This window comes from Amorphotheca resinae, assembly GCF_003019875.1.
Source record: "Amorphotheca resinae ATCC 22711 unplaced genomic scaffold M430scaffold_9, whole genome shotgun sequence".
Taxonomy (NCBI): Eukaryota; Fungi; Ascomycota; class Leotiomycetes; order Helotiales; family Amorphothecaceae; genus Amorphotheca; species Amorphotheca resinae.
The window spans coordinates 397,376-420,554 of NW_020194479.1; the positions used below are offsets into that span (position 1 = coordinate 397,376).

The 23,179-nt window shown below is 52.0% G+C and overlaps 6 protein-coding genes across 6 annotated transcripts; 4 read left to right on the forward strand and 2 right to left on the reverse strand.

The window, feature by feature from the left end:
* Positions 1-1,397: 1,397 nt before the first annotated feature.
* Positions 1,398-4,911, forward strand: M430DRAFT_262050 (hypothetical protein). Its single transcript, XM_024865361.1, has 3 exons — positions 1,398-1,983; positions 2,053-2,199; positions 2,250-4,911. The coding sequence occupies exons 1-3, from the start codon at positions 1,575-1,577 to the stop codon at positions 4,763-4,765; spliced, it is 3,072 nt and encodes a 1,023-aa protein (XP_024718863.1). The 5' UTR covers positions 1,398-1,574; the 3' UTR covers positions 4,766-4,911.
* A 2,101-nt stretch (positions 4,912-7,012) lies between these two features.
* M430DRAFT_68044 (hypothetical protein) lies at positions 7,013-9,171 on the reverse strand (the record flags this gene model as incomplete). The annotated part of the gene is made up of 3 exons (XM_024869324.1): positions 8,792-9,171; positions 7,971-8,480; positions 7,013-7,918 (listed from the first exon to the last, which is right to left on the reverse strand). Exons 1-3 carry the CDS (start codon positions 9,029-9,031, stop codon positions 7,013-7,015), a joined length of 1,656 nt encoding a protein of 551 aa, XP_024718864.1. The 5' UTR covers positions 9,032-9,171.
* Positions 9,172-9,419: 248 nt separating this feature from the next.
* Positions 9,420-11,911, forward strand: M430DRAFT_143282 (hypothetical protein). Its single transcript, XM_024862808.1, has 5 exons — positions 9,420-9,635; positions 9,684-9,820; positions 9,868-10,810; positions 10,864-11,272; positions 11,326-11,911. The coding sequence occupies exons 1-5, from the start codon at positions 9,458-9,460 to the stop codon at positions 11,780-11,782; spliced, it is 2,124 nt and encodes a 707-aa protein (XP_024718865.1). The 5' UTR covers positions 9,420-9,457; the 3' UTR covers positions 11,783-11,911.
* Positions 11,912-12,418: 507 nt separating this feature from the next.
* Positions 12,419-14,093, forward strand: M430DRAFT_20790 (hypothetical protein; the record flags this gene model as incomplete). The annotated part of the gene is made up of 2 exons (XM_024864369.1): positions 12,419-13,427; positions 14,005-14,093. The coding sequence occupies 2 exons, from the start codon at positions 12,419-12,421 to the stop codon at positions 14,091-14,093; spliced, it is 1,098 nt and encodes a 365-aa protein (XP_024718866.1).
* Positions 14,094-18,187: 4,094 nt separating this feature from the next.
* On the forward strand, positions 18,188-19,878 carry M430DRAFT_143290 (hypothetical protein). The gene is made up of 6 exons (XM_024862809.1): positions 18,188-18,520; positions 18,587-18,646; positions 18,705-18,758; positions 18,825-18,841; positions 18,898-19,048; positions 19,102-19,878. Exons 1-6 carry the CDS (start codon positions 18,344-18,346, stop codon positions 19,711-19,713), a joined length of 1,071 nt encoding a protein of 356 aa, XP_024718867.1. The 5' UTR covers positions 18,188-18,343; the 3' UTR covers positions 19,714-19,878.
* An 845-nt stretch (positions 19,879-20,723) lies between these two features.
* Positions 20,724-22,643, reverse strand: M430DRAFT_106295 (hypothetical protein; the record flags this gene model as incomplete). The annotated part of the gene is made up of 1 exon (XM_024861072.1): positions 20,724-22,643. One exon carries the CDS (start codon positions 22,641-22,643, stop codon positions 20,724-20,726), a length of 1,920 nt encoding a protein of 639 aa, XP_024718868.1.
* Between the last annotated feature and the right edge of the window lie 536 nt (positions 22,644-23,179).

Here is a 23,179-nt window from a genome sequence, read left to right on the forward strand (position 1 = left end):
CGTGAGGGGCCTAACGAGAGGAGAGGGCTCTTGGAGGGGATGTCGCGAGGTCTTGGAAGTTCTTGGGGGAGTCTTGGACAAAGTGGGAGGAGGGAGGTGTCTTGGGGAGATGCCCCTTTGCGACAGGGCGGGCATTGGCGACGGTCATTGGCTGTGTGTGGTTGGGTGAGACGATGGGCACGGAGGGCAAAGGCCGAAGGGGCCAAACTTCAAAGGGGCCAAAGGGGCTTTGACACCGTGACGGGAGAGGGCCGTCCGTGGCCGGCGCTGCGACGGGGGATTGGAAGTGCGAGGCTGTGTGTGCGTCATTTCGAGTAGCGTGTCGGGCTGGTGGGAGGGGACAGGTGCGCAGTTTCATCGGAGGAGTTCGATGCCTGGCTTATGCCTTGGATCCAAGGTTATCATTTCATTTCGGTTCATGCCTTGAATATAAGGTCATTCATTATCTTTTGTTCATGCCTTAAATCCAAGGACACCATCTAGGTCGTTGCCCTGGACCGTGGTGCCGTCGGTTGCCCCCCGCACGAGTCGCGTCAGGTGATCTCAGCCGTCGGCACCTAGCCCGCTATTCCTCTCTCAGCCTAGGGCCACTGGCTACCGAAGGCCAGGCTGGCCAGGCCATCTCCTTTGCCGTATGACGTCCGGCGCCGGTACTTGCTCTAAGGTACCTTTTTCTGATTTTATCCCTTTATGGCCCCGTTCATTATGAGGCATAAGACATTGGCCCTGAGTACCCCCTGGCCCCGGCGTCCTCCATTGCCAATAGAGAGCTTAATGACACGGCCCGCGGTACTTGCTCTCAATGTACCGCGTCGACTTATACAACTTTATACATCCCTTATCCCTACGTAACTGGCCTTATCTCCTGCTAGCACTCCAATAATGCAGCAAACCACTCCTTGTCTTAATCCCCGTATCGTAATGCGACGTCGATCCATCTCGTTGGTTCGTCGTGAATCACTCGTGATTACCGGGCGTGGGAGGGTGGACTCGGGAGGGCGGGACAAGAAGATTTGGGGCCGATGGTTCCAGGGCAGAGGGCCAGGAAAAAGAGGAAAAAAAAAAAAAGAGGGCAAAAAAGAGCGGGAGACAAGGCAAAATGGCAAAGGAACAGGAAACAAATGAAACGGCATCACCCAGGAAATGATGTCAACCCCGTCTCTCCCCTTTCCTCCATCTCTCCATCCATCCATCTCATCCTCTCTTTCTCTCCTTCGCATCTCCTTCTCTCTCGTTGTTCACCCATCCCCATATCAAACCCCCCCGGGCTCCCCGTCCTGCTTCCGCCCGTTCCGCCAGCAATATACCTTACTCTGCGCCGCCAGCCCCCCCGCCATCGTCGCTGAACGGGATAGGCCTCGGCAGCTGATATTACTTAAGTAGTCGCGCTGTTTTGTTTACTTCTCCGTACTACTCGCCGCTGTCCGTATACAACAACCCGCTGTTCAGCCGCTTACATCGTCCAAAGGCGCTCCATCGCCACTCCACCACCCCCCAGATAGATACCACTTAACCTCCCCACCCCCTCCCCATTGCTCCCTCTCTCCTCCATCCCTCCCTCCTCCGTCACCGAAATGTCGTTCCTCAAAAAGCCCTTCCGGAAGTTGCGGGATTTCAGCAACAACTCGGCCAGCAATTCAAGCGATACCCTCCCCGGCAAAGAAGACGCAAGCAATGGCTCTCCCATTCGTTCCACCGAGAAGGTCCCAAATGGCAGCGGGCCCGCCAGCGGCACCAGCACACCCGACCCACGGCGACGGAGTCGCGACCTGATCCAGGAGGAGAGGTATAGGCGCAGTATGGACAAGGAGCGGATAAAGCTCGAGCAGAAGAGGCGACAGCAGCTGGCCAGGATTGAATCAGAGAACTTCTTGAAGGAAGGGCCCGAGGACATTACGAAGCTGTACCGGCCCTTCAGTATGAATATGAGCAAGTACCGGAACCATGAGAAGAGGACGCTCTTCAAGGAGTTGGACTTCGCAAGTCAGTAGCCGCCGCGCAGAAACCCCTCCTTTTCAAACGGGTCCGAACGTATGCTGATGTGATCTGCAGAAGCGGAGGGCCAGGTTATTACCTTCCGTGCGCGTATCCACACTCTTCGGCGCATGAGCGCGAAGCTCGTCTTCATCGTGTTCCGACAACAGACCATAACCGTGCAGGGAGTCTTGCAAAGCTTCCAGCCCCACACTGACGGTGGAGGTATGTTGCGCATCAGAATATCCACAGCGCATTGCTAACCAAGGTCCCAGGCGAAGGGCCGAACGGTACCATCTCAGAACAAATGATTCGAAGCGTGGAGCGCTATCCCAGTGAAACCATCGTCATCGTGCACGCAAAGATTCGGAAGTCCCCAAAGCGAGTCAAGAATGCGACTATCCATACCCACGAGTTCGAAGTCTATGAAATCCACAAGGTTGCTGACCTGGCGGAGAACGTTCCCTTCTCAGTCTACGATGCCGAGAATATCAACCGGGATAAAGAGGAGGTCGACGAGGAGGGCGACGAGGCCGAGGAAGAGTCCACCTTGTCCCCACGTGCATCGGAAGATATATCGCGGCGTTCCCAGGATCTCTTAAGTCGTAGTGAGTGTGCTGGCCGGTCGAACCCCTTTCCCTCAGCTAATAATCCAACAGGTAGCGTAGACATCTTGAGAAAACCCCGATCGCTGCCTCAGAGAGTACGACTGAACAATCGAATCGTCGATCTTCGAACCGCGCCTTCTCAAGCTATCTTCCGCATCCAATCCGGCATCTGCAACCTCTTCCGTTCGTATCTCGATACCCAAGGCTTCATCGAAATCCATACCCCCAAGCTTCAAGGCGGCGCAACAGAATCAGGCGCCAGTGTCTTCGAAGTCAACTACTTTGGTCGTCAAGCATTCCTCGCTCAATCCCCTCAGCTTGCGAAACAGATGTGTATAGCTGCCGATTTCGAAAGGGTCTACGAGGTGGGACCCGTCTTCCGCGCCGAGGACAGCAATACGCCCCGACACTTGACAGAATATACTGGGCTGGATCTCGAGATGGCCTTGGAAGAACACTACCATGAAGCGTTGGATCTTATCGATAACATGTTCAAGCACTTGTGGAAAGGGATTTACGAGCGCTATCAGAAAGAGATCGATCTTCTGTCACATTTCTATCCCCACGAGAAGGTGCTGTGGTTGGAGGAGACACCCCGCATCCCCTTCAAGGAGGGTGTCCAGATGCTGATCGATGATGGTTGGGTGGACGAGGATGGAAAGCCTCCATCCCCTCTGGAGGATCTGGCAACTCGGGCCGAAATCCGTCTTGGTGCACTCGTGAGAGAGAAGTACAAGACCGACTACTACATACTTGACAAATTCCCTGCCTCTGCACGACCTTTCTACACAATGCCAGACCCCAACGATGATCGATATACCAACTCGTTTGATATCTTCATGCGGGGACAAGAGATCCTGAGCGGTGGGCAACGTATTCACGAGTCGAAATTCCTGGAGAAGAAGATCAAGGCGCAAGGTATCAATCCCGATAGTATGGCTGAATACCTGGAAGGATTCCGCTGGGGAGCGCCCCCGCACGCAGGTTGCGGTATTGGACTGGAGCGTCTCACCTATCTCTTCCTCAACCTGGGTAACATCCGATTGGCCTCTCTCTACCCTCGCGATCCCAAGTCTCTCCCCGCTAAACCACCCGTTGCCAAGCTCCGACACGAAGATGCATCCACGACCAACCCGCCCTGGGAAAACCAAGAATACCTCTCGCGACAAGACGAAGAATCCGCAAACGGGGACCACAAGGGCCAGCTTCAACCTCTCGAGAAACTCATCGCCAACTATGGTGATGCAGCCAACACCTCATGGCTCGACCAACGATACAATGTCTGGCGCCACCCATCCACTGGCGCTGCGCAGGGCTATGTCATTCACGGCAGCTACCTCATTTCAGTCGGCACTCCTTTGTGTGCTAAGAGTCAACTCCCACAGGTCGTATCTGCGTATCTCAGCTACCTGAAATCGGAGCACAAAGACAAGAAGCCTATCTGGATGATTGTTGGAAAGGACGTCGAAGAATACCTCGGCGAGAAATTCCAGTGGCGAACCATCGGATGTATCGCGGAAGAGCGCGCGGATCCGCGGAACAACCCGGCCCTGAAAGATAACGATCTTGCGCGAAAGGTCAGGCACGCTGAGAAGGAGGGCGTCAAGAACATGGAGATCCCAGCAAACCAACCAATTCCTGATGACTTCAAGGAGAAGGTTGACGCACGGGTCAAGGATTGGCACGCTGGCCGCAAGGGGACCCAGGTCCACCTGACGCAGATCAGACCTTGGGTTGATAGGGAACATCGTCGGTACTACTACGCCCAAGGGCCTGACGGTACCATCCACGCCATCTGTGTTCTCCACCAGCTGAGTCCACAGAATGGGTACCAAGTGAAGTTCTCCCTTGAGTTCCCCAATGCCCCATCCGGAACAATCGAGAGTTTGATCCTGTACGCCATGAAGCAGATCAGCATCTCGGACCCGGAGACCAAGCAGGTCACCTTCGGCACGGGTGCACTGCCAACACTGGAGGGTGGCCGAAACCTCGGGAAGCAGAAGGTCAAGATGTTGAAGAAAGCTTACGAGACGATCAACAAGCAATTCAAGCTCACCAACAAGTCGGAGTTCAGAGAGAAAATGGGCACATTTGATGAGCCTGTCTACGTCTGCTATCCGCACGGCGGCCTGGGACCAGGAGGCATCAAGGCCATCATGGGCTTCCTTGAAGAGGACCGGTAGATGATGATAGACGCAGACGAATAATCCACGAAGTCTAAGATGAGTAGCGGAAGTAAAGCCCGACTTAATGTGGAAGGAGAGCCGATCGGGCCAGCTATATCATTGTAAGAATCTTCGAGAGCGACGAAGTTTTCATCAGAGGATGGGGAGAGTTTTCACCATATTCGGGTTGTTTTTATTATTCCCCCCCTCCCTGCTATTTTCCTTTTTTCTTTTGCCCTGTCCTCGTGTGTGCCTTCCAGAAACACGCACCGAAAGCTCCGTCCGTCTGTTTATATATACATATATAATCCTAGAAACTAGATACCTCTCCCTCTGTTGTTTGGGGGTCAATTGAAAGTTTTTCATCTATTCGTTTTTCGTCGTCGTTATCTCTTCCCTGGTAGGTAGGTATTCTCTGCATCCATCCATCCATCCTCCTATGAAGGAAAAGAAAGCACCAGGACAATCAATCAAACCTCGGGCGAGAACCCGTTTCAATAACCCACCAGAATCTAAATTCCCGCCGTGAGGCAGGCAGGCACTCAAGTCAGCCATAGTCATGCTATCTATCTATCTCACGCCCTCCACTACCCACCCAATATTGGATCAATACCCCCCCTCTCCTGAATTTAGCGCACGAGTCGCTTGTCGGCAGGCCATCATCACATCAGCTGGAATAAATAATTCTTCTGGAAGCGCGGTAGGCATTTCGCGTTGTATCTCAGCTAGCAAAACCTATCTATTTATCTATCTCTCTCTCTCTCTCAGAATACCTAGTCAGTCCGACTGCTCACTCACGACTAAGATATGAGGTACTGTACTATATATAAGCTATATACCTATCTATATAGCACATCATCAGAACTCCCTCCGTGAGGTAACATGTGGTAGGCCTGTATCTGCAGTAAACGAATCGAATCAGAATGTTCGAAGGAGAGAAGAAGATTCACGGGGTATGATGATGCGGGTGGTTTGAACCAGGGATTTTGGAAGAAGGGTTTGAAGGCCTGGCCTGGACTGGACTATTTATTCTTCGTACGAGCCTTCTGTTCTCTGCATACTTGTATGTTTGTTTGTTTATATAGATCTTTATCTACATACATATCTGTTTGTTTGTTTTTTGTTTGTCAGTCTTGAGAGGGAAGACGAGGGAAGAGGAGGGGAGGGAAGAGAAAGTTGGCGGGGGTGGGGGGGGGTGAACATCTCGATTTATACGGGTTGGATTCTAGATTCTAAATATATATACACTCTTTCGTTCCCCATGCATGTACAGAATAAATAATAATACAAATAGATAGATAGATACATAAATAGTAGTTCCTTCTCACCTTCTTTACCCTGCCTTACCCTACCTGATCCCAAATCTCGAAATCCCGAGATGAGAACAGCACGCTGTGATAGAAATTAACGAGATAGATAATCTTCCTATTGTTTTCACTGGCTCTATCCGTTTTACTGGCTTTGAAAGAGGGAAGGGGGGGTGTGCTATAATGACAATGATAATGAATGAATATAAATTATATGATATACCTTTGTTGAGATGTAGAGGTTGGCGGATATGCGGATATGGATACGAGCTGTGTGTAGGTTTGGAGATGCGAGCGGGGAGTTGGAACGTTAAGAGTAAGGGACAACTATCCCTCCACTTCATGAGAAGATATCAGATTCGCATGGAGACTGACTTTAGACGACCTCTGACGTGCCTCCATGATAACATTTCACATGAAACATAAACACATTACTCATTGGGACTTTCTTTCATTCATTACGAGAAGCTCTATTCACAGGGTTCACGACCATGTGCCAAGTTTCCGCATCTGCATCCGAGTAGGAGCTTTCAAGCGACCATACTCACCAAAATCACTATCCACAACGGTTGGATATCTCAGCATCCCCTCTAGAGATCAGGAGCTTTCAAGCTACCATGTCTCGCCATAAAAAAAAAAGAACCATAAAAAAAACCATAAAATTCATGAAAACACTAAACGCCGAATGTGATGTCGCAGGGTACTTCCTTTGCGAACAACCACATACGTCCTTCTAATTGCAGTTGTCAATTCACATTGTCGAATCGGTCACGACCTCCCCTACGCACTCAGCCCCCCCCCCCCCCCCCCTTTCCCCCCCACCCGCCGCGAAAATATGCTTTAGCTTTTAACGGATGTGACCAAGATAGCGAAAGATTCACCGTCATGTATTCCCCCTTGTTTTCTCACCACACCTGTCGAAGCAGGATGGAGGATATGATAGCGGCGGGCTGCAGGTTTACATATCCATCGAGTCGCCACCGTTAGCACTGGCAAAGTTGAAGCCAGCTTGTTGACCGTTGGTACCGAATCCGAAGGCTTGGCCGGTGCCGGTTGGGGCAACAGTCTCATCTGCCTCGTCCTCGTCCGAGAAGTACTTCTCGATCATGTTGTATGCCTTCATGTAAATCTCCTCGTTGGCATTGGTCTGGCAATCATGGATCTTCTCCATGCCTTGGCATTCCTCAATGAACAGGGCGTAGCGGTTGATGGCTTCCTCGCCCGCGCCAGCAGCGTCCTTGTCCATCTCTCCGACCTTCAGAATATTCTCAAGGCCATCGAGGGCGACCTGGATGATCTTGTTGTCGGGGCAAGAGAGCAGGTCACACAGAGGCTTGATGCAACCCTGGTTGACCAGGTAGCGGATCTGCTCTGGCTTTTGTAGTCCACCAGAGGTAGCGTTCGAGATGGCCCAACAAGCCTCCTTGCGGGTCTTCAAGTCGCCATTGGAGAGGAGATGAATAAGCGGTGGGATAATGTTGGCATCGATAACAGCCTGGATCTGTGTGGAGTTCCCGGCCGTGACGTTGGAGATGGTCCAGCAAGCCTCCTTACGGATTCCATCCTTTCCAGAACTCAAGAGAGATAGCAGTGCAGGCAAGGCACCACAGTTAATAATGACTTGAGTTTGGACATCATCACCGGTGACAATGTTACCGACGGATCGGAGGGCAGGGGTTTGGACCGAGGTAGACGCATGCATGAGCAACTCTACAAGGCGACGAGGGATACCAGCTTCAATAACAGCTTGGATCTTGTCATTAGCGCCATCCGAAAGATATGAGATGGCCCAGCAGGCATCGATCAAGACCTCGTCATCCAGGGAGTAAACGAGCTTAGCCAGGACTGGCAGAGCGGGGAAGATCTGCTGAATATGTGAGCTTGTCATCACATCTATAGATTGGCGGGTCTCTCACGGTGTTCCAGTCAGGCTGCGGGGTCTTCCCACGGCAGAAATTGCTGAGAGTCCAGGTGGCATTGCGGAGCATACTCAGCTTGCGGCTATCACCCAAGAGGGCCAGGAGGGGCTTGAGAGCACCACAGCTCAAAACATAATCACGGCAATGTGGGCTATCACCAGCAATATTTCCTAAAGCCCAGACAGCCTGCTCTCTGACATCTGGCTCGTGACTACCTAACAGTTCAACGAAGATGGGGACAGCACCGGCCTCAATAACGACCTGTGTTTGTTGGGCTGAACCTGAGGCGATGTTTGTGAGAGCCCACGCCGCCTCGAATTGCACAAGGGTGTGAGGTGATCTGAGAAATTGGACGAAGCGGCTGACTACTCCGGTCTTGATGACCTCTTCGATTGGTGGGTTGCGTTCCTTTGAAAGCAGCTTTCGGAACTTGGTGGTTGCTTGGATTTGAAGATCAATCTGGTCAGAGAAGACACCTTCCACCATTTGGGGGAGGTCTTCGTTCAACTAATTTACAAAAAGTCAGCATTGTAAGTAACAAGGCGAAGTATTGCAAACAAAATTCGGAGCGCCTGTGCCGCGATAAACACGAGGGGCATGGAAGTTGCTGGTGGCGTCCAAAATGACAGAGCGAAAAAGTTGTTCGCTAGACAGCGCCCCACCAGATAAAAGTAAACAGAGGGGAAAACAGAGATAATACAGAGGGGATACAGAATGAAGAACAGCGACCTCATCGTGCTTCTAGACCAATCTTCAACAAGTGAAGGTGTCCTTCTAGAAGGGAGTAGTCGAGTAACAAATATGTGTGATCGACTTACCTGGCTCTCTGTGGGTACGGTGTCATCGTCACTGTCTGCCTCTGCGCCGAGCGACGCGCCAAGTCGAGCAGATCCGTCGCCGCCTGTGATACCTCTTCTCTTCGCAAGGTTCTCCTCACGTTTGGCTTTTCTGATCTCTACCTGTTGCTCTTCACGACGGCGTCTCAACTCTTCGGGCTTGAAGGTGTTCTTCGCCTTGAATTGAGTACGGCGATGCTCGGGGATGTAACGTTCTGCCATCGTTGCTGATTCTGATGCGTGTTTAGTATGGTGTGATATATTCCCGTAGGGCGAGAGATGAGGGTTGAACGGTCCTCAAGCTGAGAGGGGTGGGGTTGAGGGTAGGAAGAAGGTAGGTGGAGGATGATGAAGTGGGATCGATTGAACTTTGACGAAAGATCAAAGAGCGGCGTCTTATCGGGCATAGCGGGAAAGGGTGCACTAAGCGAAAATGACTAAGCCGCGTCTAACGCTCTAGCGCCTACGCGTCTCCCGAGAGAAAGCAACGCGTTAGTCTCAGGGTCCTGAGCATGAGAGAAGGTAGAGCCAAGTCAGACTGCTGCTGCAAATATCCAAACTTCTAGATTTGAGCTGTTTAACACTACCCACATATAGTTTGGCCTGCTCAAGCTTCTTACAGTGTGCGTCTCGGCACCATCCGAGAAGATGAGCGCTCAAGGCTCCCCGGAGCCTTCCAGCTCGGCCCCATCTCTACCCCCAGGATTTCAAACAGTTGCAGCAATTCTGGACACTCCTAATGACAAGCTCAAGGCGGGAACTATGACGTTTAACGTCATCGGATTTATCAAAGATTATCGGCCACCCTATAAAACAAGAGGCACCGGTACGTGGTTTTCCCAAACTCTCACGGAGTATACTAAAGGGTTGTAAGACTTCAAATGTACCATTGAGATCAAGGATTATTCGACTCATGGGTCAGAGGGCCTTAAAGTCATAATGTTTTGGCCAGAGGATAGAATGCCTAAGATACAGGGTGTATCTGATGTTGTACTCATCCGGAATGCAAGGGTAGGTCAAATAAAGCTCTCTGTAAGTGCCTGTCTCACAACTACAAGGCTCAGATGTATAGTGGCGAAGTATCCCTCCTAGCGAGCTATGCCACGGAAGTCCATGTAATGCCGGCATCGAAGATACCACCAACACTACCTAGAGACTCTCGCGCTCCATGGCAATCAACTCCCCAACTCACTTGCCGCCATCCTACGCCCGTCGAAACGAGCTATGTGGTTTGGGCTAATAGCCAGGTCAGTGAGCTTAATTTGCCTTCGAATGAAGAATTTGAAATGAAGTCCATGCAAGCCATGAACGTGAAGGACAAATACAGTCTCCTGAAAGATGTTAAGCCTGAATGTTTTTACGATATCCTAGGCGAAGTCATTAGAAAATATGATGGCTCATCAGGGTCGACGCTCTATATCTCAGATTATACTGCGCATAGTCGCTTTTACAACTATGAATGGGGTGGCGGAGAGACCGTCGAGCCTCGTGACGGGGATGAATTTGGATACATCAGAACCAGGCCGAAAAAGAACAACGACTGGCCCGGCCCTTATGGAAAGATGTCTATTCAGCTTACCTTGTTTGATGCCCATGCCGAGTTTGTACGTGAAAATGTGGAGGCCGGGCAATGGGTACTATTGAAGAACGTTTATATCAACTTCGGCAAGATGGGAGACTGTTTGGAGGGCTTTTTGCGAGGAGACCCTAACTCTTCAGAGAAGGTTCGGGTTCGGGTTCTGAAACGATCGGAAGACAAAGACGACATACGTTGGAAGGAGGCACTTACCCGCAAACTCCAGTGGAACCAAAAGTTCGAGAAGCAGAAACAGGATATTCTTGACAAAGCTGCAGGATTAGAAGGTAAAAGAAAGCTGGATGACATGGAACACTCGAAGAAGAACAGCAAGCTACGTCGTCAAGCACGTCGAGCTGCAGCGGAAGGGAAAGCTGCAACTTTTGAAGCCAAAGTAGCCAAGAAGTTTGATCTCAATGAAAACAGTAAGTTGACCGAACCAAGGAAAAGGCAGGATCAATACTAAAACTATGCACAGTACGATGCAGCTACCCTGACCAGCCAATTCTCCCACTTCACGTTATTCTCAGAAGGCCCACCATCCTTCTGGGGACTGAAGCTCCCCGAGAAGCTGTTTCGCCTTTCGACGTTGGCAAATACAGAGCAAACGTCCGAGTGGTCGGATATTTTCCGGACAAGGTCGAAGACTTTTCCGTTGGACGTCGAATTAGCGATTACGATATCCTCTCGGATTACAGTGGTGGCGAAGACACGGATGTGGAAGAAGACAGGCGTGTCTTCAAAAGCGGGAATGGGTTCGCGAAAAAATGGGAATGGAGATTCGCCTTGGAAGTGGAGGATGCCGATCCAAAATCTCCGAAAGAGCGAATGTGGTTGCTGGTTGATAACCATAACGCGCAAGGGTTGTTGGGTATAGACGCCACGAAGTAAGACCTTGAACGGTTGCTTTCACTTACTGTTTCAAACTAACACGTGCCAGTCTTCGAGGAGATAGAACTGCGCTTCGTCAAGTCAAGGAACAGTTGTGCATCTTGTGGGGTGACCTCGAGGAGCAAAAGTCAGCTTTCTTGCGGCAACAAGGCGCAGATGATACGAAATCCTTACCACCATCTTCTCTGGACCCAGATTCCTCAGCGCCTGAGCCACGGCGGAAGGTTGGTGACCAGCCAAATCTAGACAGTGACGACGAAAACGAGGTACCGCATCAGAGGTCCCCAGACAGAGACCCCAGCGCCAAGCAAGAACAGGAGTCCACCAGCTCCACGACCAAGGCAGGATTACCGGCCTCAATTCCGGCTGTCAAGAACAAACCTTTCACTTGTTGTATCAGACAATACGGGATTAAAGTTGACGAGGAAGATCCATCCAAGGCCAATGCAGGTGATGGCAAAAGATGGAAGAGAATGTTCGGATTGTTTGGCACAAGGATAGTGTGATACGCGGGATATGGGGTTGATAAATGCTTTGAGTACGGCTTATGAATGAATGATACCCCCAGTTGATGATTCTACCAATAAAGCTTTCATGAAATGATAATTCTCTAGATCCTCTGCTGATCTACCTGCAACCGTCTCCTATCTCTACCCCGGGATAAATAACTAGACCCGAACCGTCTGGACAATTCGTTGAGAGGTGACGTGAATATAAGATTTTGTTTATTTTGGTTAAGTTGTCGAAGATCAGGGTTCAGGTTTCAGTTGGGATCGGGATAGGTCTAGCTTCGATGTGGGATAAGCGCCTCCCTCCATTGTATGAGGGGCGATAGCCGCGATGCTTGTACGTATTATCCGCGAGCTGAGGCACGCAACACATTGAGGCTCGTAATCAGCGTGCTGAAAGCTTTACATATTAAAATTCTGCTTCAAGAGCGCGTCACTCACATCGCAGGCTCTTCTGTCTCAATTCCCATGTACCTACGAAGAAGAAGGGAAGACATCATTTCTAGAGGCAAGATGTAATCGACCCCGCGGACTCGGGCCGCTAGCTCCAAACGAGCCGAGGCTCCCATCCCCGAACCTCAATGACGACTTACTCGACTCGCAAAAGAGCAGAACCACCACCACCACAACACCATGTCCATTAACATCCTAATCGTCGGCGCCGGCGCCGTCGGAGCCTTCTACGCCTCGCGCCTCGCCGTCGTCCCCTCCATCAACGTCTCCGTCATCTGCCGCTCCAACTACAAAGCGGTAGCTAGCCACGGGTTCCGCATCACATCCCCCAAATACGGCTCCTACACCTTCACACCGCAGCACACATTCGCCAGTCCGCAAGCTGCGCGCGACGCCCGCATAGCATGGGATTACATCGTAGTCAGCACGAAAGCGCTGCCTGACGAGAGCGACGACTCCGCGATCCTAGAGGGCTTGGTGACTGAGGGCCGTACCGCCATCGTTCTGGTGCAGAATGGCCTCGGCGTTGAGGATCCCTACGTGAAGCGCTTTCCTGGGGCCACTGTGCTGAGCGCAGTTACCGTTGTGAGCGCAGCGCAGACAGCGCCGGGGATCATCGCGCATAATCGATGGACGCGGATCAGCATCGGGCCGTATCTGAGCGAGACGGGGGAGGAGAAGACGACGGCGGCGGCGATCGAGAAGAATCGGGAGTTTGTGAAGCTGCTGCGTGCAGGAGGGGTGGCGGATGCGGAGGAGTATTCGCATGCGAAGTTGCAGATGGTGAGGTGGCATAAGATCGCGATTAATGCGTCGATGAATCCGTCGGCGGTGCTGTCGGGCGGATCGACGAATAATGCGATGGCGATGGATCCCGAACTGTATAGGCATTTGAAGGGCATCATGGAGGAGGTGCTGTCGACGGCGCCGAAGGTGTTGGGTACGCCGTTGCCGGAGGAGTTCGCGAGCCCGGAGGCGATATTGAAGAGTACGCAGAAGAATACGAGTGGGAGTAAACCCAGTATGCTTCTGGATTGGGAACAGGGGAAGAGGATGGAGCTGGAGGTAATTCTGGGCAATCCGATTCGGATAGCTAGGGAAAAGGGGCTGGAAATGCCGAGGGTTCAGAGTTTGTATGCTCTCCTAAGGATGGCGCAGGAGAATAGGGATAGGGAACGGAACAGGCATAGTAAGTTATAGAAGATAGATTAAATCAAATTGTATATATAGTCATGAGGTCGAGAATTGGGGATATGGTTATATGTCTATTACCATCCTACATTATCCTCCCTTCGCAAACCCCAGACCAAACCCCAGACCAAACCCGCAAAATCACAAATAAAACTTTCCCCTCCCCATAACCACCACCTCTGCCAGCTCCAATCTCCAGATCCTCCTATTCGCCTCAATGACCAATGTATTTCCCGCCAACGCAAAACTCGCAATCGGCGTTCAGGAGCCACCATCAATTAACAACGTCTCACTCTTCAAAAGACCCAACACAGCGCCATCTCTATCGACTTTGATACCGTCAGGGACGCCTGTAGGCGGAAGGCGGGAGGCGGCAGATAAGAGAAGGATCTATTGAGACGATACCCTTAGGTGAAGCTATAACAAAGCCTATGACTGCTAAAGCAGGGAGAGCGATTGATTTCAAGTTCACGATGATAGATGAAAACTCGTAATTAAAGGAAGTAAAAGTGAACTTCCATGCTGAGTTAAGGCCGTGAACTTATACCAATCTATAGAACTAATCTCAAATACAGTGCAAACACTTAACTTTGAAGAAGCTCGTACCCAAAATTTTGAAGCTGCGAGGAGAGTTCTCAATGCGGCTAGCGAAGTCCTAATCTGAATGTCGTTTCGCTGCAGGTACAAGCACCTTGCCGCAACTCTTTTTTGACTCGTTATCAAAGAGAGTAATGTCAGCAGTAATGAAGTCAGCACTGCTTATGCTCCCGGAGGACTACACCATACCGGCAAGCCCGCACTTCGGGGGAATATGAGGGGCTTCACATAGATTGATCACCTGGAGCTGTCGCTGATGATGCCGGGTTGACGACATTTATTTTATTTTTTGAGGGTTTTGGTAATCAATTGGCCCTCATTTGTCTCAGAGTTTCTCTTCTCCGGGAATGCATGTTCATGGAACGATCCACAATATCCTCCACGCAGAGCTCAATCAAGCCCTCCATAAACATACCGGCTGGTATGATAACCCATACCTATCCGAGATACTGGCTCTCAAAAATAGCTGCCGCCCAACCCTCCCCTCACGCTCATCTTCTCTTGGAAAGGTAGGCCTTTGCCCCATCCCAAGCCTCCTTGTCTCCTTCGGGAATCTCATTGCCCAACGTCTTCACACCCTCGTACAATGCCTCAAAGAAATCAAACGCTACATCCAGGTCTTCTGCGATGTTCACGCTGTTTGGGAGGAACTTGTCTGCGTAAGAGCGCTTTAATTCTGATCGTTGCTCCGGAGTGGTATCGAGCTTGAGATAATCATCGAGATAAGTCTTGACCGCAATACCAAGCCCGACATTGATATCCGTAGCCAATGGTAGACTATTAACATGGTCAGCCGAGCTACAAAAATTCAAACAGGAACACTTGCCTTCGACCGAGATCATCAAAATCGTGATTGCGACTTGCTTGGTTGCTCAAAAACATTGATGCCATGATAGCTTCTAGCATGTCCCTATCCGCCTCACGCACAGACTTAATTAAGGAGTAGAATGAGAGGAAATTTTGGCTGAGGGGTCCAGTATAGCCAATATTCTTGTGGCGAAGTTTGAGAAGACAAGCAGTCCGGCCGATGAGGATACAATTCGCTTTGTCCTCGTCGGAGCCACGCAAAGGACCCCCAATGAGTTCTGGGTGACGGTTTCGCGAATTTAGATTGTCAAAGCGTATCAATTCAAAAGCAAGAAATGCTGCCTCTTCAAGATGGTGAATATCGTTATACGCCTTGACTACGGGTCTGATTTTTTTGAGGGTGGTTGCAAGGGCTTTGCCCCAACCTGTCAACTCATGCTCATCGTTGATATAGCCTCTGAGGTGGAGTAGTCGCCAGATTGCATTTGACGACAGTTCGGCTTTTGTTGCCAACCCAGAGACGGTCTTTGAGATTGTCTTACCCGGGAAGTCTTTCTCTTGCAATGATGAGACGGCGAACGAAAATGTTCCCGGAGATGTCGAGGTGGCGGTCTGCTGAGTCTTGAGCTCATCGTCACGGACACCCCACCTGTCAGCCTTCTGATTCGTTGGTGCAACGACCGTGCGATGGACCAGTTCTTGTTTGAGATTGGGATCGAACCAAAACTTCATGTTGATGTTCTTATATTGAAATCCTCGGTGTATTCGAGATGAGATTAGGGCCGCCGTTGTTTCTTTCAAAGGCAGCAATGAATTTGTGACTAGGTGTCGATACTCCTCAGAGAGAACACCGTCAAGCGTAGGAAAGACTATTGATTCGAGAGAGCCAAAGCAATTCATTAGTCTCGGACCAATCAAGGCCTTCGACAGGTAGTGGTAGAGCTCGGGCGGCAGTTGCAAGCCAAGATATTCGACATTATCTGAGGTGAGACTGTCGTATTCTCGGATTTGGACTGACCCATCTACATGCACCTTCACACAATGCTTGACACCCATCTTTGCCTTTCGGAATTTGTCAAGCCACTTGGGGTCTCGAAGTTGCAAAATATCGCTGAATGCAGCGCACATGTTGGTGATGGATTTTTCCGAAGTTCTAAGCAGGTTCACCGCATCTAGAATAGAGAAGGGTTGCCGAGTGATAATACTGTCGTCTTGAAGAGGAGGGAAAGGGGGCAGGAATGATGTGCCGACCATCAGGAGTGCGTCAGCGAACATGTCGGGAGTAATGTTGAGTTTCTTGATCAGGTCAGATCTGAAGACGCCGGTGAAGGCCTTCTTCTCCCAATCGGAGGCAGATGGTGGAGAGATGACTGCGTCGTTGATATCATAGAGGAGAAGCTCTTGAGAACCCATAATGCCATCGATGTATGCTTCATCGAGGCCTTCGAGGTATGCGAGCTACTAAACATCAGTAGAGGATCCGGGAGAAGGAAAGCAAGGACATCACCTGCGCGCAAGCACTAAATGGGGCGACGATGAAGTATAGATTTCGCTCAGCGAGGACTTCTTGCAGAAGTGGATATAGATCTCGAGCTCGGACAGCGTCTGGCCACGGTTAGTGCTCTGCTTTGCCCCAGGAAGGAGGGTCATACTTGAGGATCCAAAGGTCTTCACAGCATCACTAGGTTGATTTTCGGCATAAAGCTCCCACGCAGTCTGGGTCTTGGTCAATGCAGCCCTTGCGTTGCGCAGGGCGATCTCTTCCTTGCCAACGGTGGATTGACCCTCGAAGACAAATAGTGGAGTCATCTGATGCTCCTTCCACCTATCTAATTCTTCTTCGATGTGTTGTCTCAAAGCGATGGGGGATCCTCCGAGAGCTGCAAGGAGAGGTTCGTGAGCAGGCGGTTCATCGATCATGCGCTGGAGATAGTGTGTAGCCTCGACGCCTATCTTTGCATTCTTCATCTCGGCGAGCGGCATGGAGCTGTTGGAGAGAATGTTAGCAATGGATGTTGGACCGGCAGAGAAGGGGAAGCTTACTTGATCTCCGAGCCGATGAAGTAATCGTGGTCGAACGCTGGAGTATTGTTAGCATTCCAGCCATAGTCTTGCCTCTGCTCTCCGCCGAGCTGTGGAGTCCCAACACCGGGCGATCCAAGACTGCTAAAAAGGTCCTGGGCATCCATCCAGTTGTAGATGCGCACGGTGGGATCGATGGGCTCCCAGGGATAATTGAGCCGCAGCAGGTCCTCGATGGTGGCATAGTGTAGTTCATTCGTCTGCGGATCGTACATGGGCGCGCGCACAGCAGTGAGGGGGATGCCATAGAAGCCATTGAGGTAGTAGGAAGAGTACTCGTCCATTGTGATGTGCAATGGGAGCTGGTGTTTGTGTTTGGGGAATCTAGGAATGGGGAGATCTGGGGTTTGGGGGGAGGTGGAGATGGGAGAGAAGAGAGTAGGGGAGGGGGGAGGAGAGATGACAGAGGACAGATGACAGATGGGACTTACAAGGCATGTTGACGGAGAGCGTTCCTTCCCAGTATGCTTCGCTGTCTAATGATCGTGGACGTCAAAGGTTCGTTCTTTCGAAAGGGAGTTGCGGGTTCGATCTAGTTTAACCTGTCCAAATGGCAGGGGTGTTCGAGGCAGATTCGACGACGGCAGTAGACAGTGACGCTGATGGTGACTGTAGGCAGTAACTGTGGGCAATGACGAAGACAAGCCCTAAAGCTCGACGGGACGCGGGGTTCGTGGGACCCAAGGAGGAGGAGCTTTCGCGCGGCGGGAAGACACAACTAGGGGGGCAGTTGTGCGAGAAAAGGGAGGCCGACAGATGGGAGGGGGGGGGAGATGGCAGACGGCGTGCAGATGAGACGGAAGCGATGGTCGAAGGTAGACTGCCGGTCGACGGGCGGGGAGAGGTGAGCTGGAGAGAATGCGGAGGAGAGGAGGAGCTTCGAGATGAGGTTCACCGAAGAGCAGAGCCTCGTCGCATTCCTCTTTTGGGTAGCTCCAGCCACAGTCCCATAGGGCTTAGCGCCGCTGCAGGGAGGGTTCGGTTAGTCATGTGATGTCTTCACGTGATGCTAATCTTGGTGCCGTTCAGACCAACGTTGAAGATTGCGATGTGCAACAAAATTCCTGTAAAATATCACGTGATAGCTCGCTCATGGTGTGGGTGGAAGGGGGAGCAGCTCTTTTGCTGCACATCGCACCTGTGATAGGCCTGGCAGTGTTGAACGTTGGTTTCAACGGCGGTGGGACTGGCATCACGTGATGGTTCGCGACCTCTTATCAATGGAAGCCACTTATCGGGCCCCTCCGCCCTCCGCCCCCCTATCCCGCATCCCGCATCCCGCATTCCACCCATTCTTGCCCCTTATCTATTATTTCCATGTACATATCTTGGACGACGCTCCGGTTGAACAGCCAATTCTAGTACTCTACTTGTCACCCATCCTGCACAGCTCTCTAATTGAACCCCAAAGAGTACTACATAACTGCAATGGCGTCCTCAACCGGCCATCCAAGCCAAGTCCCCGTGATCGACATATCCGGGACCCTACCAGAACTCGAAGTCGGCCGGGCCTTAGTAGACGCCGCGGCGACATACGGCTTCGTGTATATCAAGAATGAGGGGAAGGACATCCCCGTCGAGGCAATCGACCGCATGTTCGAGCTCGTAAGATACCACCCCGAACTCCCTCGTTTTTGAAAAGAACGCCAACTAATCTATCTCTCCTCGCAGTCCAAGCAGTTCTTCTCCTCGCCCGTTGAGGAGAAGGAGAAGTGCAGGATTACGGAGACGGTAGGGATAGATCCCTGAACCTACCTAGACAAGGAGGAAGCAGCTGACGGATGTCCAGAATCGCGGCTGGGGAGGCATGCAGACGGAGACGTTAGACGTCAAGAACCAAAGGGCAGGCACTCACTAGTCCCCCCTTTCCACTCCCCAGCACTCCCAAGCTAACACCATGGATATCCAGGTTGGCGATTTCAAGGAGTAAGCCATCCCAAAACCCCCATGGCAAGACAGCACCCGGCTCATAAACATCACAGAGCCATGAATATAGGAGGCTTCGTGGATGGGAAAGCCCAGCAGCCGCTGCCTGCTTCCCTCGTCGATCACGAAGCCGAGATCGACCAGTTCCAGAAGTATTGCCATGAGCTAGTCCTGAAAGTCCTAACACTCTTCGGCCTGGGTCTCGAGGTACTTCCTCTCCCCCCTTTTTCTCCTCCTCCCCCAAACTAATCCCTCAAAAGATCGACCCTCTTGCCGGCGGTTCTTCCTGGTTCGCGACACGGCACCGCGATGGCGCCAACCCCAGCATCCTCCGCCTTCTCTACTACCCGCACCTCAGCCGCAGCGACTACCAACCGGGGATCGACATCCGCGCCGGCGCCCACTCAGACTACGGCTCCCTAACGCTCCTTTTCCAACGGCCCGGGCAACCGGGTCTCGAGATCCGGCCGCCAGGTTCCGACGGCTGGACGCCCATCCCCGTGCAGCCACCCACGACAGAGCACGATCCCAGCCCGCCGATCCTAGTCAACACGGGAGATCTCCTGGCGTCGTGGACAGACAATTTGCTGCGGAGCACGGTGCATCGCGTGGTGTTCCCCGTTGAGGACGTCGCGGATCGGTATAGTATTGCATATTTTGCGCATCCGGTGGGCACGACCGTGTTGGAGGCGGTGCCGAGTGCGAAGGTGAGGGAGAAGGCGAAGGAGAAGGAGGCCGAGGGGGAGAGTGTGCAGGAGAGGGAGGCGAGGAGGGCCATGACGGCGGATGAGTATCTGTTTAGTCGGTTGAAGGCGACGTATCTGGGGCTGTATGGGAATGGGAAGACGGAGGGGAAGGCCGTGACGGCTTAAGTTTAGATTGTACCTGCTACTATCGACTTATAAATCATCTTTGATACATGCCCTGAAGCCTTCTCCCATCTCTATCCCTTTTGTGCTTCTTCTTCATCTTCTTAGCAGTGTTAGATCCTACCAAGTTCAGCATATATTAGAAGGGGCTCAGGGGAGAGGACCCCCTATCAAGAAAGAAGGCTACAACTCTACCGAGACCCCGACTTACCCCACATATACACACACCTGTGGAGTATACACACAGAAAGAGAGAATCACGTGTCAGGGGAAAGTTCATTTGCATTCATTCATTCAATCGAATCCAACTCAACGCTTTGTATCCATGCATGCACGTGTCGTGCCTATCCTATCACTAATGGCTTCATCCAAGCCGCTGCTACTTCCTCCGCTCCTCTCTCCCTCATGCCTAGCCATATGTCCATAGATGATGTTTATATACATCGACCTTGGCATCTTGACTCGTGCATCTTCCACACGCTCCTCGGATGACCAGAGAATAAAAATAAAAGAGGAAGGAAAGAAAAGCCAGGGTCTCCGCCGAAAGTGCAACCCGCAAGCCATGGTATAGAAGCCAGGCTGCTCCATTCCTATTGAGCCAAGCAATGATCCAAGCAACACTAGAATATAACCAAGAAACTCAACTCGTAAGTGCTTGTGCTCGCGGTTCCATGCTGTCGTGGTGAGTCGCTCATACTTTCGTTCGTAATCTTGTCGCTAACAAAAGAAAAGCGCTGCGGCAAAGGTATCGGGATAGTTGCTTCGTAACGCCCGCCGGTATGCAGATGTGAATTGTAATTGCAATGAGAATTTCGATGGTGGGTAGAGGAGTTCGCCCTCTACTGTGATGTTTGCGCTGTGCATTGGGGTGGTGTCGACATTATAATTAAGAAAATCGTGCCTTGCTGGGCGGATGGCGCTGAGCTCTGCTTGCGCCGGGTATCGGTTCTCCTAGCTCATCTCTTCTGTTCCTTGACCCTCTTTCCATCCCCACGAGCTGGATTGTATGCGCTCTATTGTGAGGCAGCTACACACCAATGTCGGTGGAATACCCAGGCACTCTTCTGGCATTCCTTGCTGCAGTACTTGGTCCTCCGACACCGTCGGCACTTGGCAAATTGCCTTGTGAATTCCTCCCACTTCCCACACTGGTAGTATGCACACTGCCTAATCCCGCCTCTGGAGTCATCCTTGCGGCATAGGTTTCGCATAACGACACCAGCCCAGTATTGCATATCCTGGCTGTGATGGCGGACAGTGAACTTCTCGACCAAGGGGAAGATGTTAAAGTCGTCAGGCAGGAGATACTCCTCCTCTTCCGAGTCACATGCCGATGCATGAGAAGTGGAGGAGGCGGGAGCGGATGATGGGTCATCTAGATCGAGGAGATGAAGTTCCGGACCAATCTTGAGCTTCGGGACGAGGTGGGAGCGTTGAAAGTATGAGCGTAAATTGCAGTATTTGGAAACATATGCGAGAAGTTGGAGTGACTGGAGGACGTCCTCGTCCCGTGGCATGGCCGCAAGGACTTGACCGTTGGTAGGGGTTGGTCTATCAAGGAGGTACCGGGGGATGGTAGCATTCGGCAGTGTGGGTGGAGTGTTTGTAGCAGGAGTAGGAGATAGCCCGATAGGGGGGGCTGTAGGAGTTGTAGCGTCGTTCATCATGCTTCCATCCATCACAGAGCGATGGCTGATGTTAAACGTCCCTGCATCCTGAGCTTCGGAACCCGTGGGAGTCGTTAGGCCAAGCGGAGTCTCGACAGCCGTGAGCATGCTATCATCCCCTTCATCCATACTGATATCTTGGATGTTGACGCTCGATTGGATGTCTGCCGTGCTCATCCCGGAAATATCAGGCTCTCCAGATTCATCGGATGCCATGCTGTCAGTACTGGGATCTTCCTGTTCCCCCACCAAGGATGTCTGGTGTCGAATCGATGGTCTTCTGCGCGATCGGACATTCGGAGTCGATTGGGATGCAGGTCGAACGGCAGGTGATCGCAATTGTGCAGGGAGAGGGGTGCTGGGAGACTCGGGCTGAGACGTAACGCCGCCATGGAATCCGGGCACCATGGATGGTAGGCGGTCCACGTCGCGCACGGGCCTGAGGTTGAACCCATCTGCAGCATCCATAGAGGGGATTGCGGTGGCGAGAGGCTGGATACTGTGGCGCGACGGAGGCAAGAAGTGTTGTCGAGCATCTTGGCCCCGGTGATGATGATGATGGTGATGGTGGTGGTGGTGCCTGTGTCCTGAGAAGGTGGTTCGCTCGGGTGGAGATGTGACCGCAAATTGCGGCCCTGTAGGAGTGGCGTCCATGGCGTCTGAAGGGCCAGCCAATGGGGAATTACCCAAGGTGGCAGAGATGTCAATCAAAGGGGGAGGAGGCTGTCGTCTCGATACCCGGAATTCCGATTCGAATCGGGACGTACGATTGCCAAATGAAGCAGCTCCCTTGGGGGAGCCTCTGGCGTCGGTTGTATGTGTGCCGTGGTTCAGACGCTGCTCTTCGAGAGCCTTGGCCTTGGCCTCGGCCTTCTCACGGCATCTGTCCACCACCTTGATGTAATTGTCGAGTATGGTCGCGATGACGGGAACCATGTCGGCCTCTACCACTCGAGTCCGGACATTCTCTGAGCCGCGGACGCCGATATTGACGACACACTGGAAAGCCAGGTTCCACTTGAAGATGTCCATCATATCCTTATGCCGGCCTGCCTTGAGAATGCAGACCAACCTTTCGATGCCGCCATCGACCGTCAAGATATCACGTATACGAGCCGAAGAGGTCGTGAGATAGGCGAGGTGGTTGAGCGAATTGATGAGCGGCAGGGTCGAAGTGCAATCGAGAGCTCGACGGTCATACAAGGCGGTCGTGATGCCCACGGATGCCTTGTTGACGTTTGGGATACTGAAATTGACTTCCCTCATGATGAGAATCAGTCCGCAGGGTGGCGGCGGGTAGAGAGGTAGTTTTGTTCGACCAGGTGTTTCTCCGGATCTAGCAGCACGGGGGGATATATAATTATGAAAACGCAAGCAGATGCAGCTTGCACGAACGGTCTCGATGTATCTCCGGATGGGCCAGTGCGTCTGGCAGACAGATGGTTGATGGCTTTGACGCGGACAGGCTTGGGGCTGAAGGCGATCGGATGTCGCGAGCCTTCAGGGTCAGGGTTTTGGGCATGCACAGTGAGAATGACGACGGGGAAAGGAACAATGGGCGGGCCGTCGGGGGTATCAAGAACGAGTCATGTGCCGTGGAGATGCGGATGCGAAGGATGCAGCAGGATTAGGAGGGAGGAGAAGAAAGTTGAGCTGGATGGAAGAAGAAGAATCGCCTCCGAGGGACGTCGGGCTGAAAAAGCGTGTCGCAGGTTGGCAGACTTCCTTCGACCCAAGCGACGGCTTCAGCCGAGTCGTGCACCGCAAGCGTCGGTTGGTCAGTCGGTCGGGGGGGGGGNGGG

What these genes read in the sequence shown, in the direction of transcription:
- M430DRAFT_143290 (XM_024862809.1), top strand. Translation starts at nt 18,344, where the DNA reads ATGGCGTCCTCAACCGGCCATCCAAGCCAAGTCCCCGTGATCGACATA. An exon ending in AGTGCAGGATTACGGAGACG is followed by an intron (nt 18,647 to 18,704) that starts GTAGGGATAGAT and finishes ACGGATGTCCAG; the next exon opens with AATCGCGGCTGGGGAGGCAT. An exon ending in TCTTCGGCCTGGGTCTCGAG is followed by an intron (nt 19,049 to 19,101) that starts GTACTTCCTCTC and finishes ATCCCTCAAAAG; the next exon opens with ATCGACCCTCTTGCCGGCGG.
- M430DRAFT_143282 (XM_024862808.1), top strand. Translation starts at nt 9,458, where the DNA reads ATGAGCGCTCAAGGCTCCCCGGAGCCTTCCAGCTCGGCCCCATCTCTA. An exon ending in TACTCATCCGGAATGCAAGG is followed by an intron (nt 9,821 to 9,867) that starts GTAGGTCAAATA and finishes CACAACTACAAG; the next exon opens with GCTCAGATGTATAGTGGCGA. An exon ending in TTGGGTATAGACGCCACGAA is followed by an intron (nt 11,273 to 11,325) that starts GTAAGACCTTGA and finishes AACACGTGCCAG; the next exon opens with TCTTCGAGGAGATAGAACTG.
- M430DRAFT_262050 (XM_024865361.1), top strand. Translation starts at nt 1,575, where the DNA reads ATGTCGTTCCTCAAAAAGCCCTTCCGGAAGTTGCGGGATTTCAGCAAC. An exon ending in CAAGGAGTTGGACTTCGCAA is followed by an intron (nt 1,984 to 2,052) that starts GTCAGTAGCCGC and finishes TGTGATCTGCAG; the next exon opens with AAGCGGAGGGCCAGGTTATT. An exon ending in GCCCCACACTGACGGTGGAG is followed by an intron (nt 2,200 to 2,249) that starts GTATGTTGCGCA and finishes CCAAGGTCCCAG; the next exon opens with GCGAAGGGCCGAACGGTACC.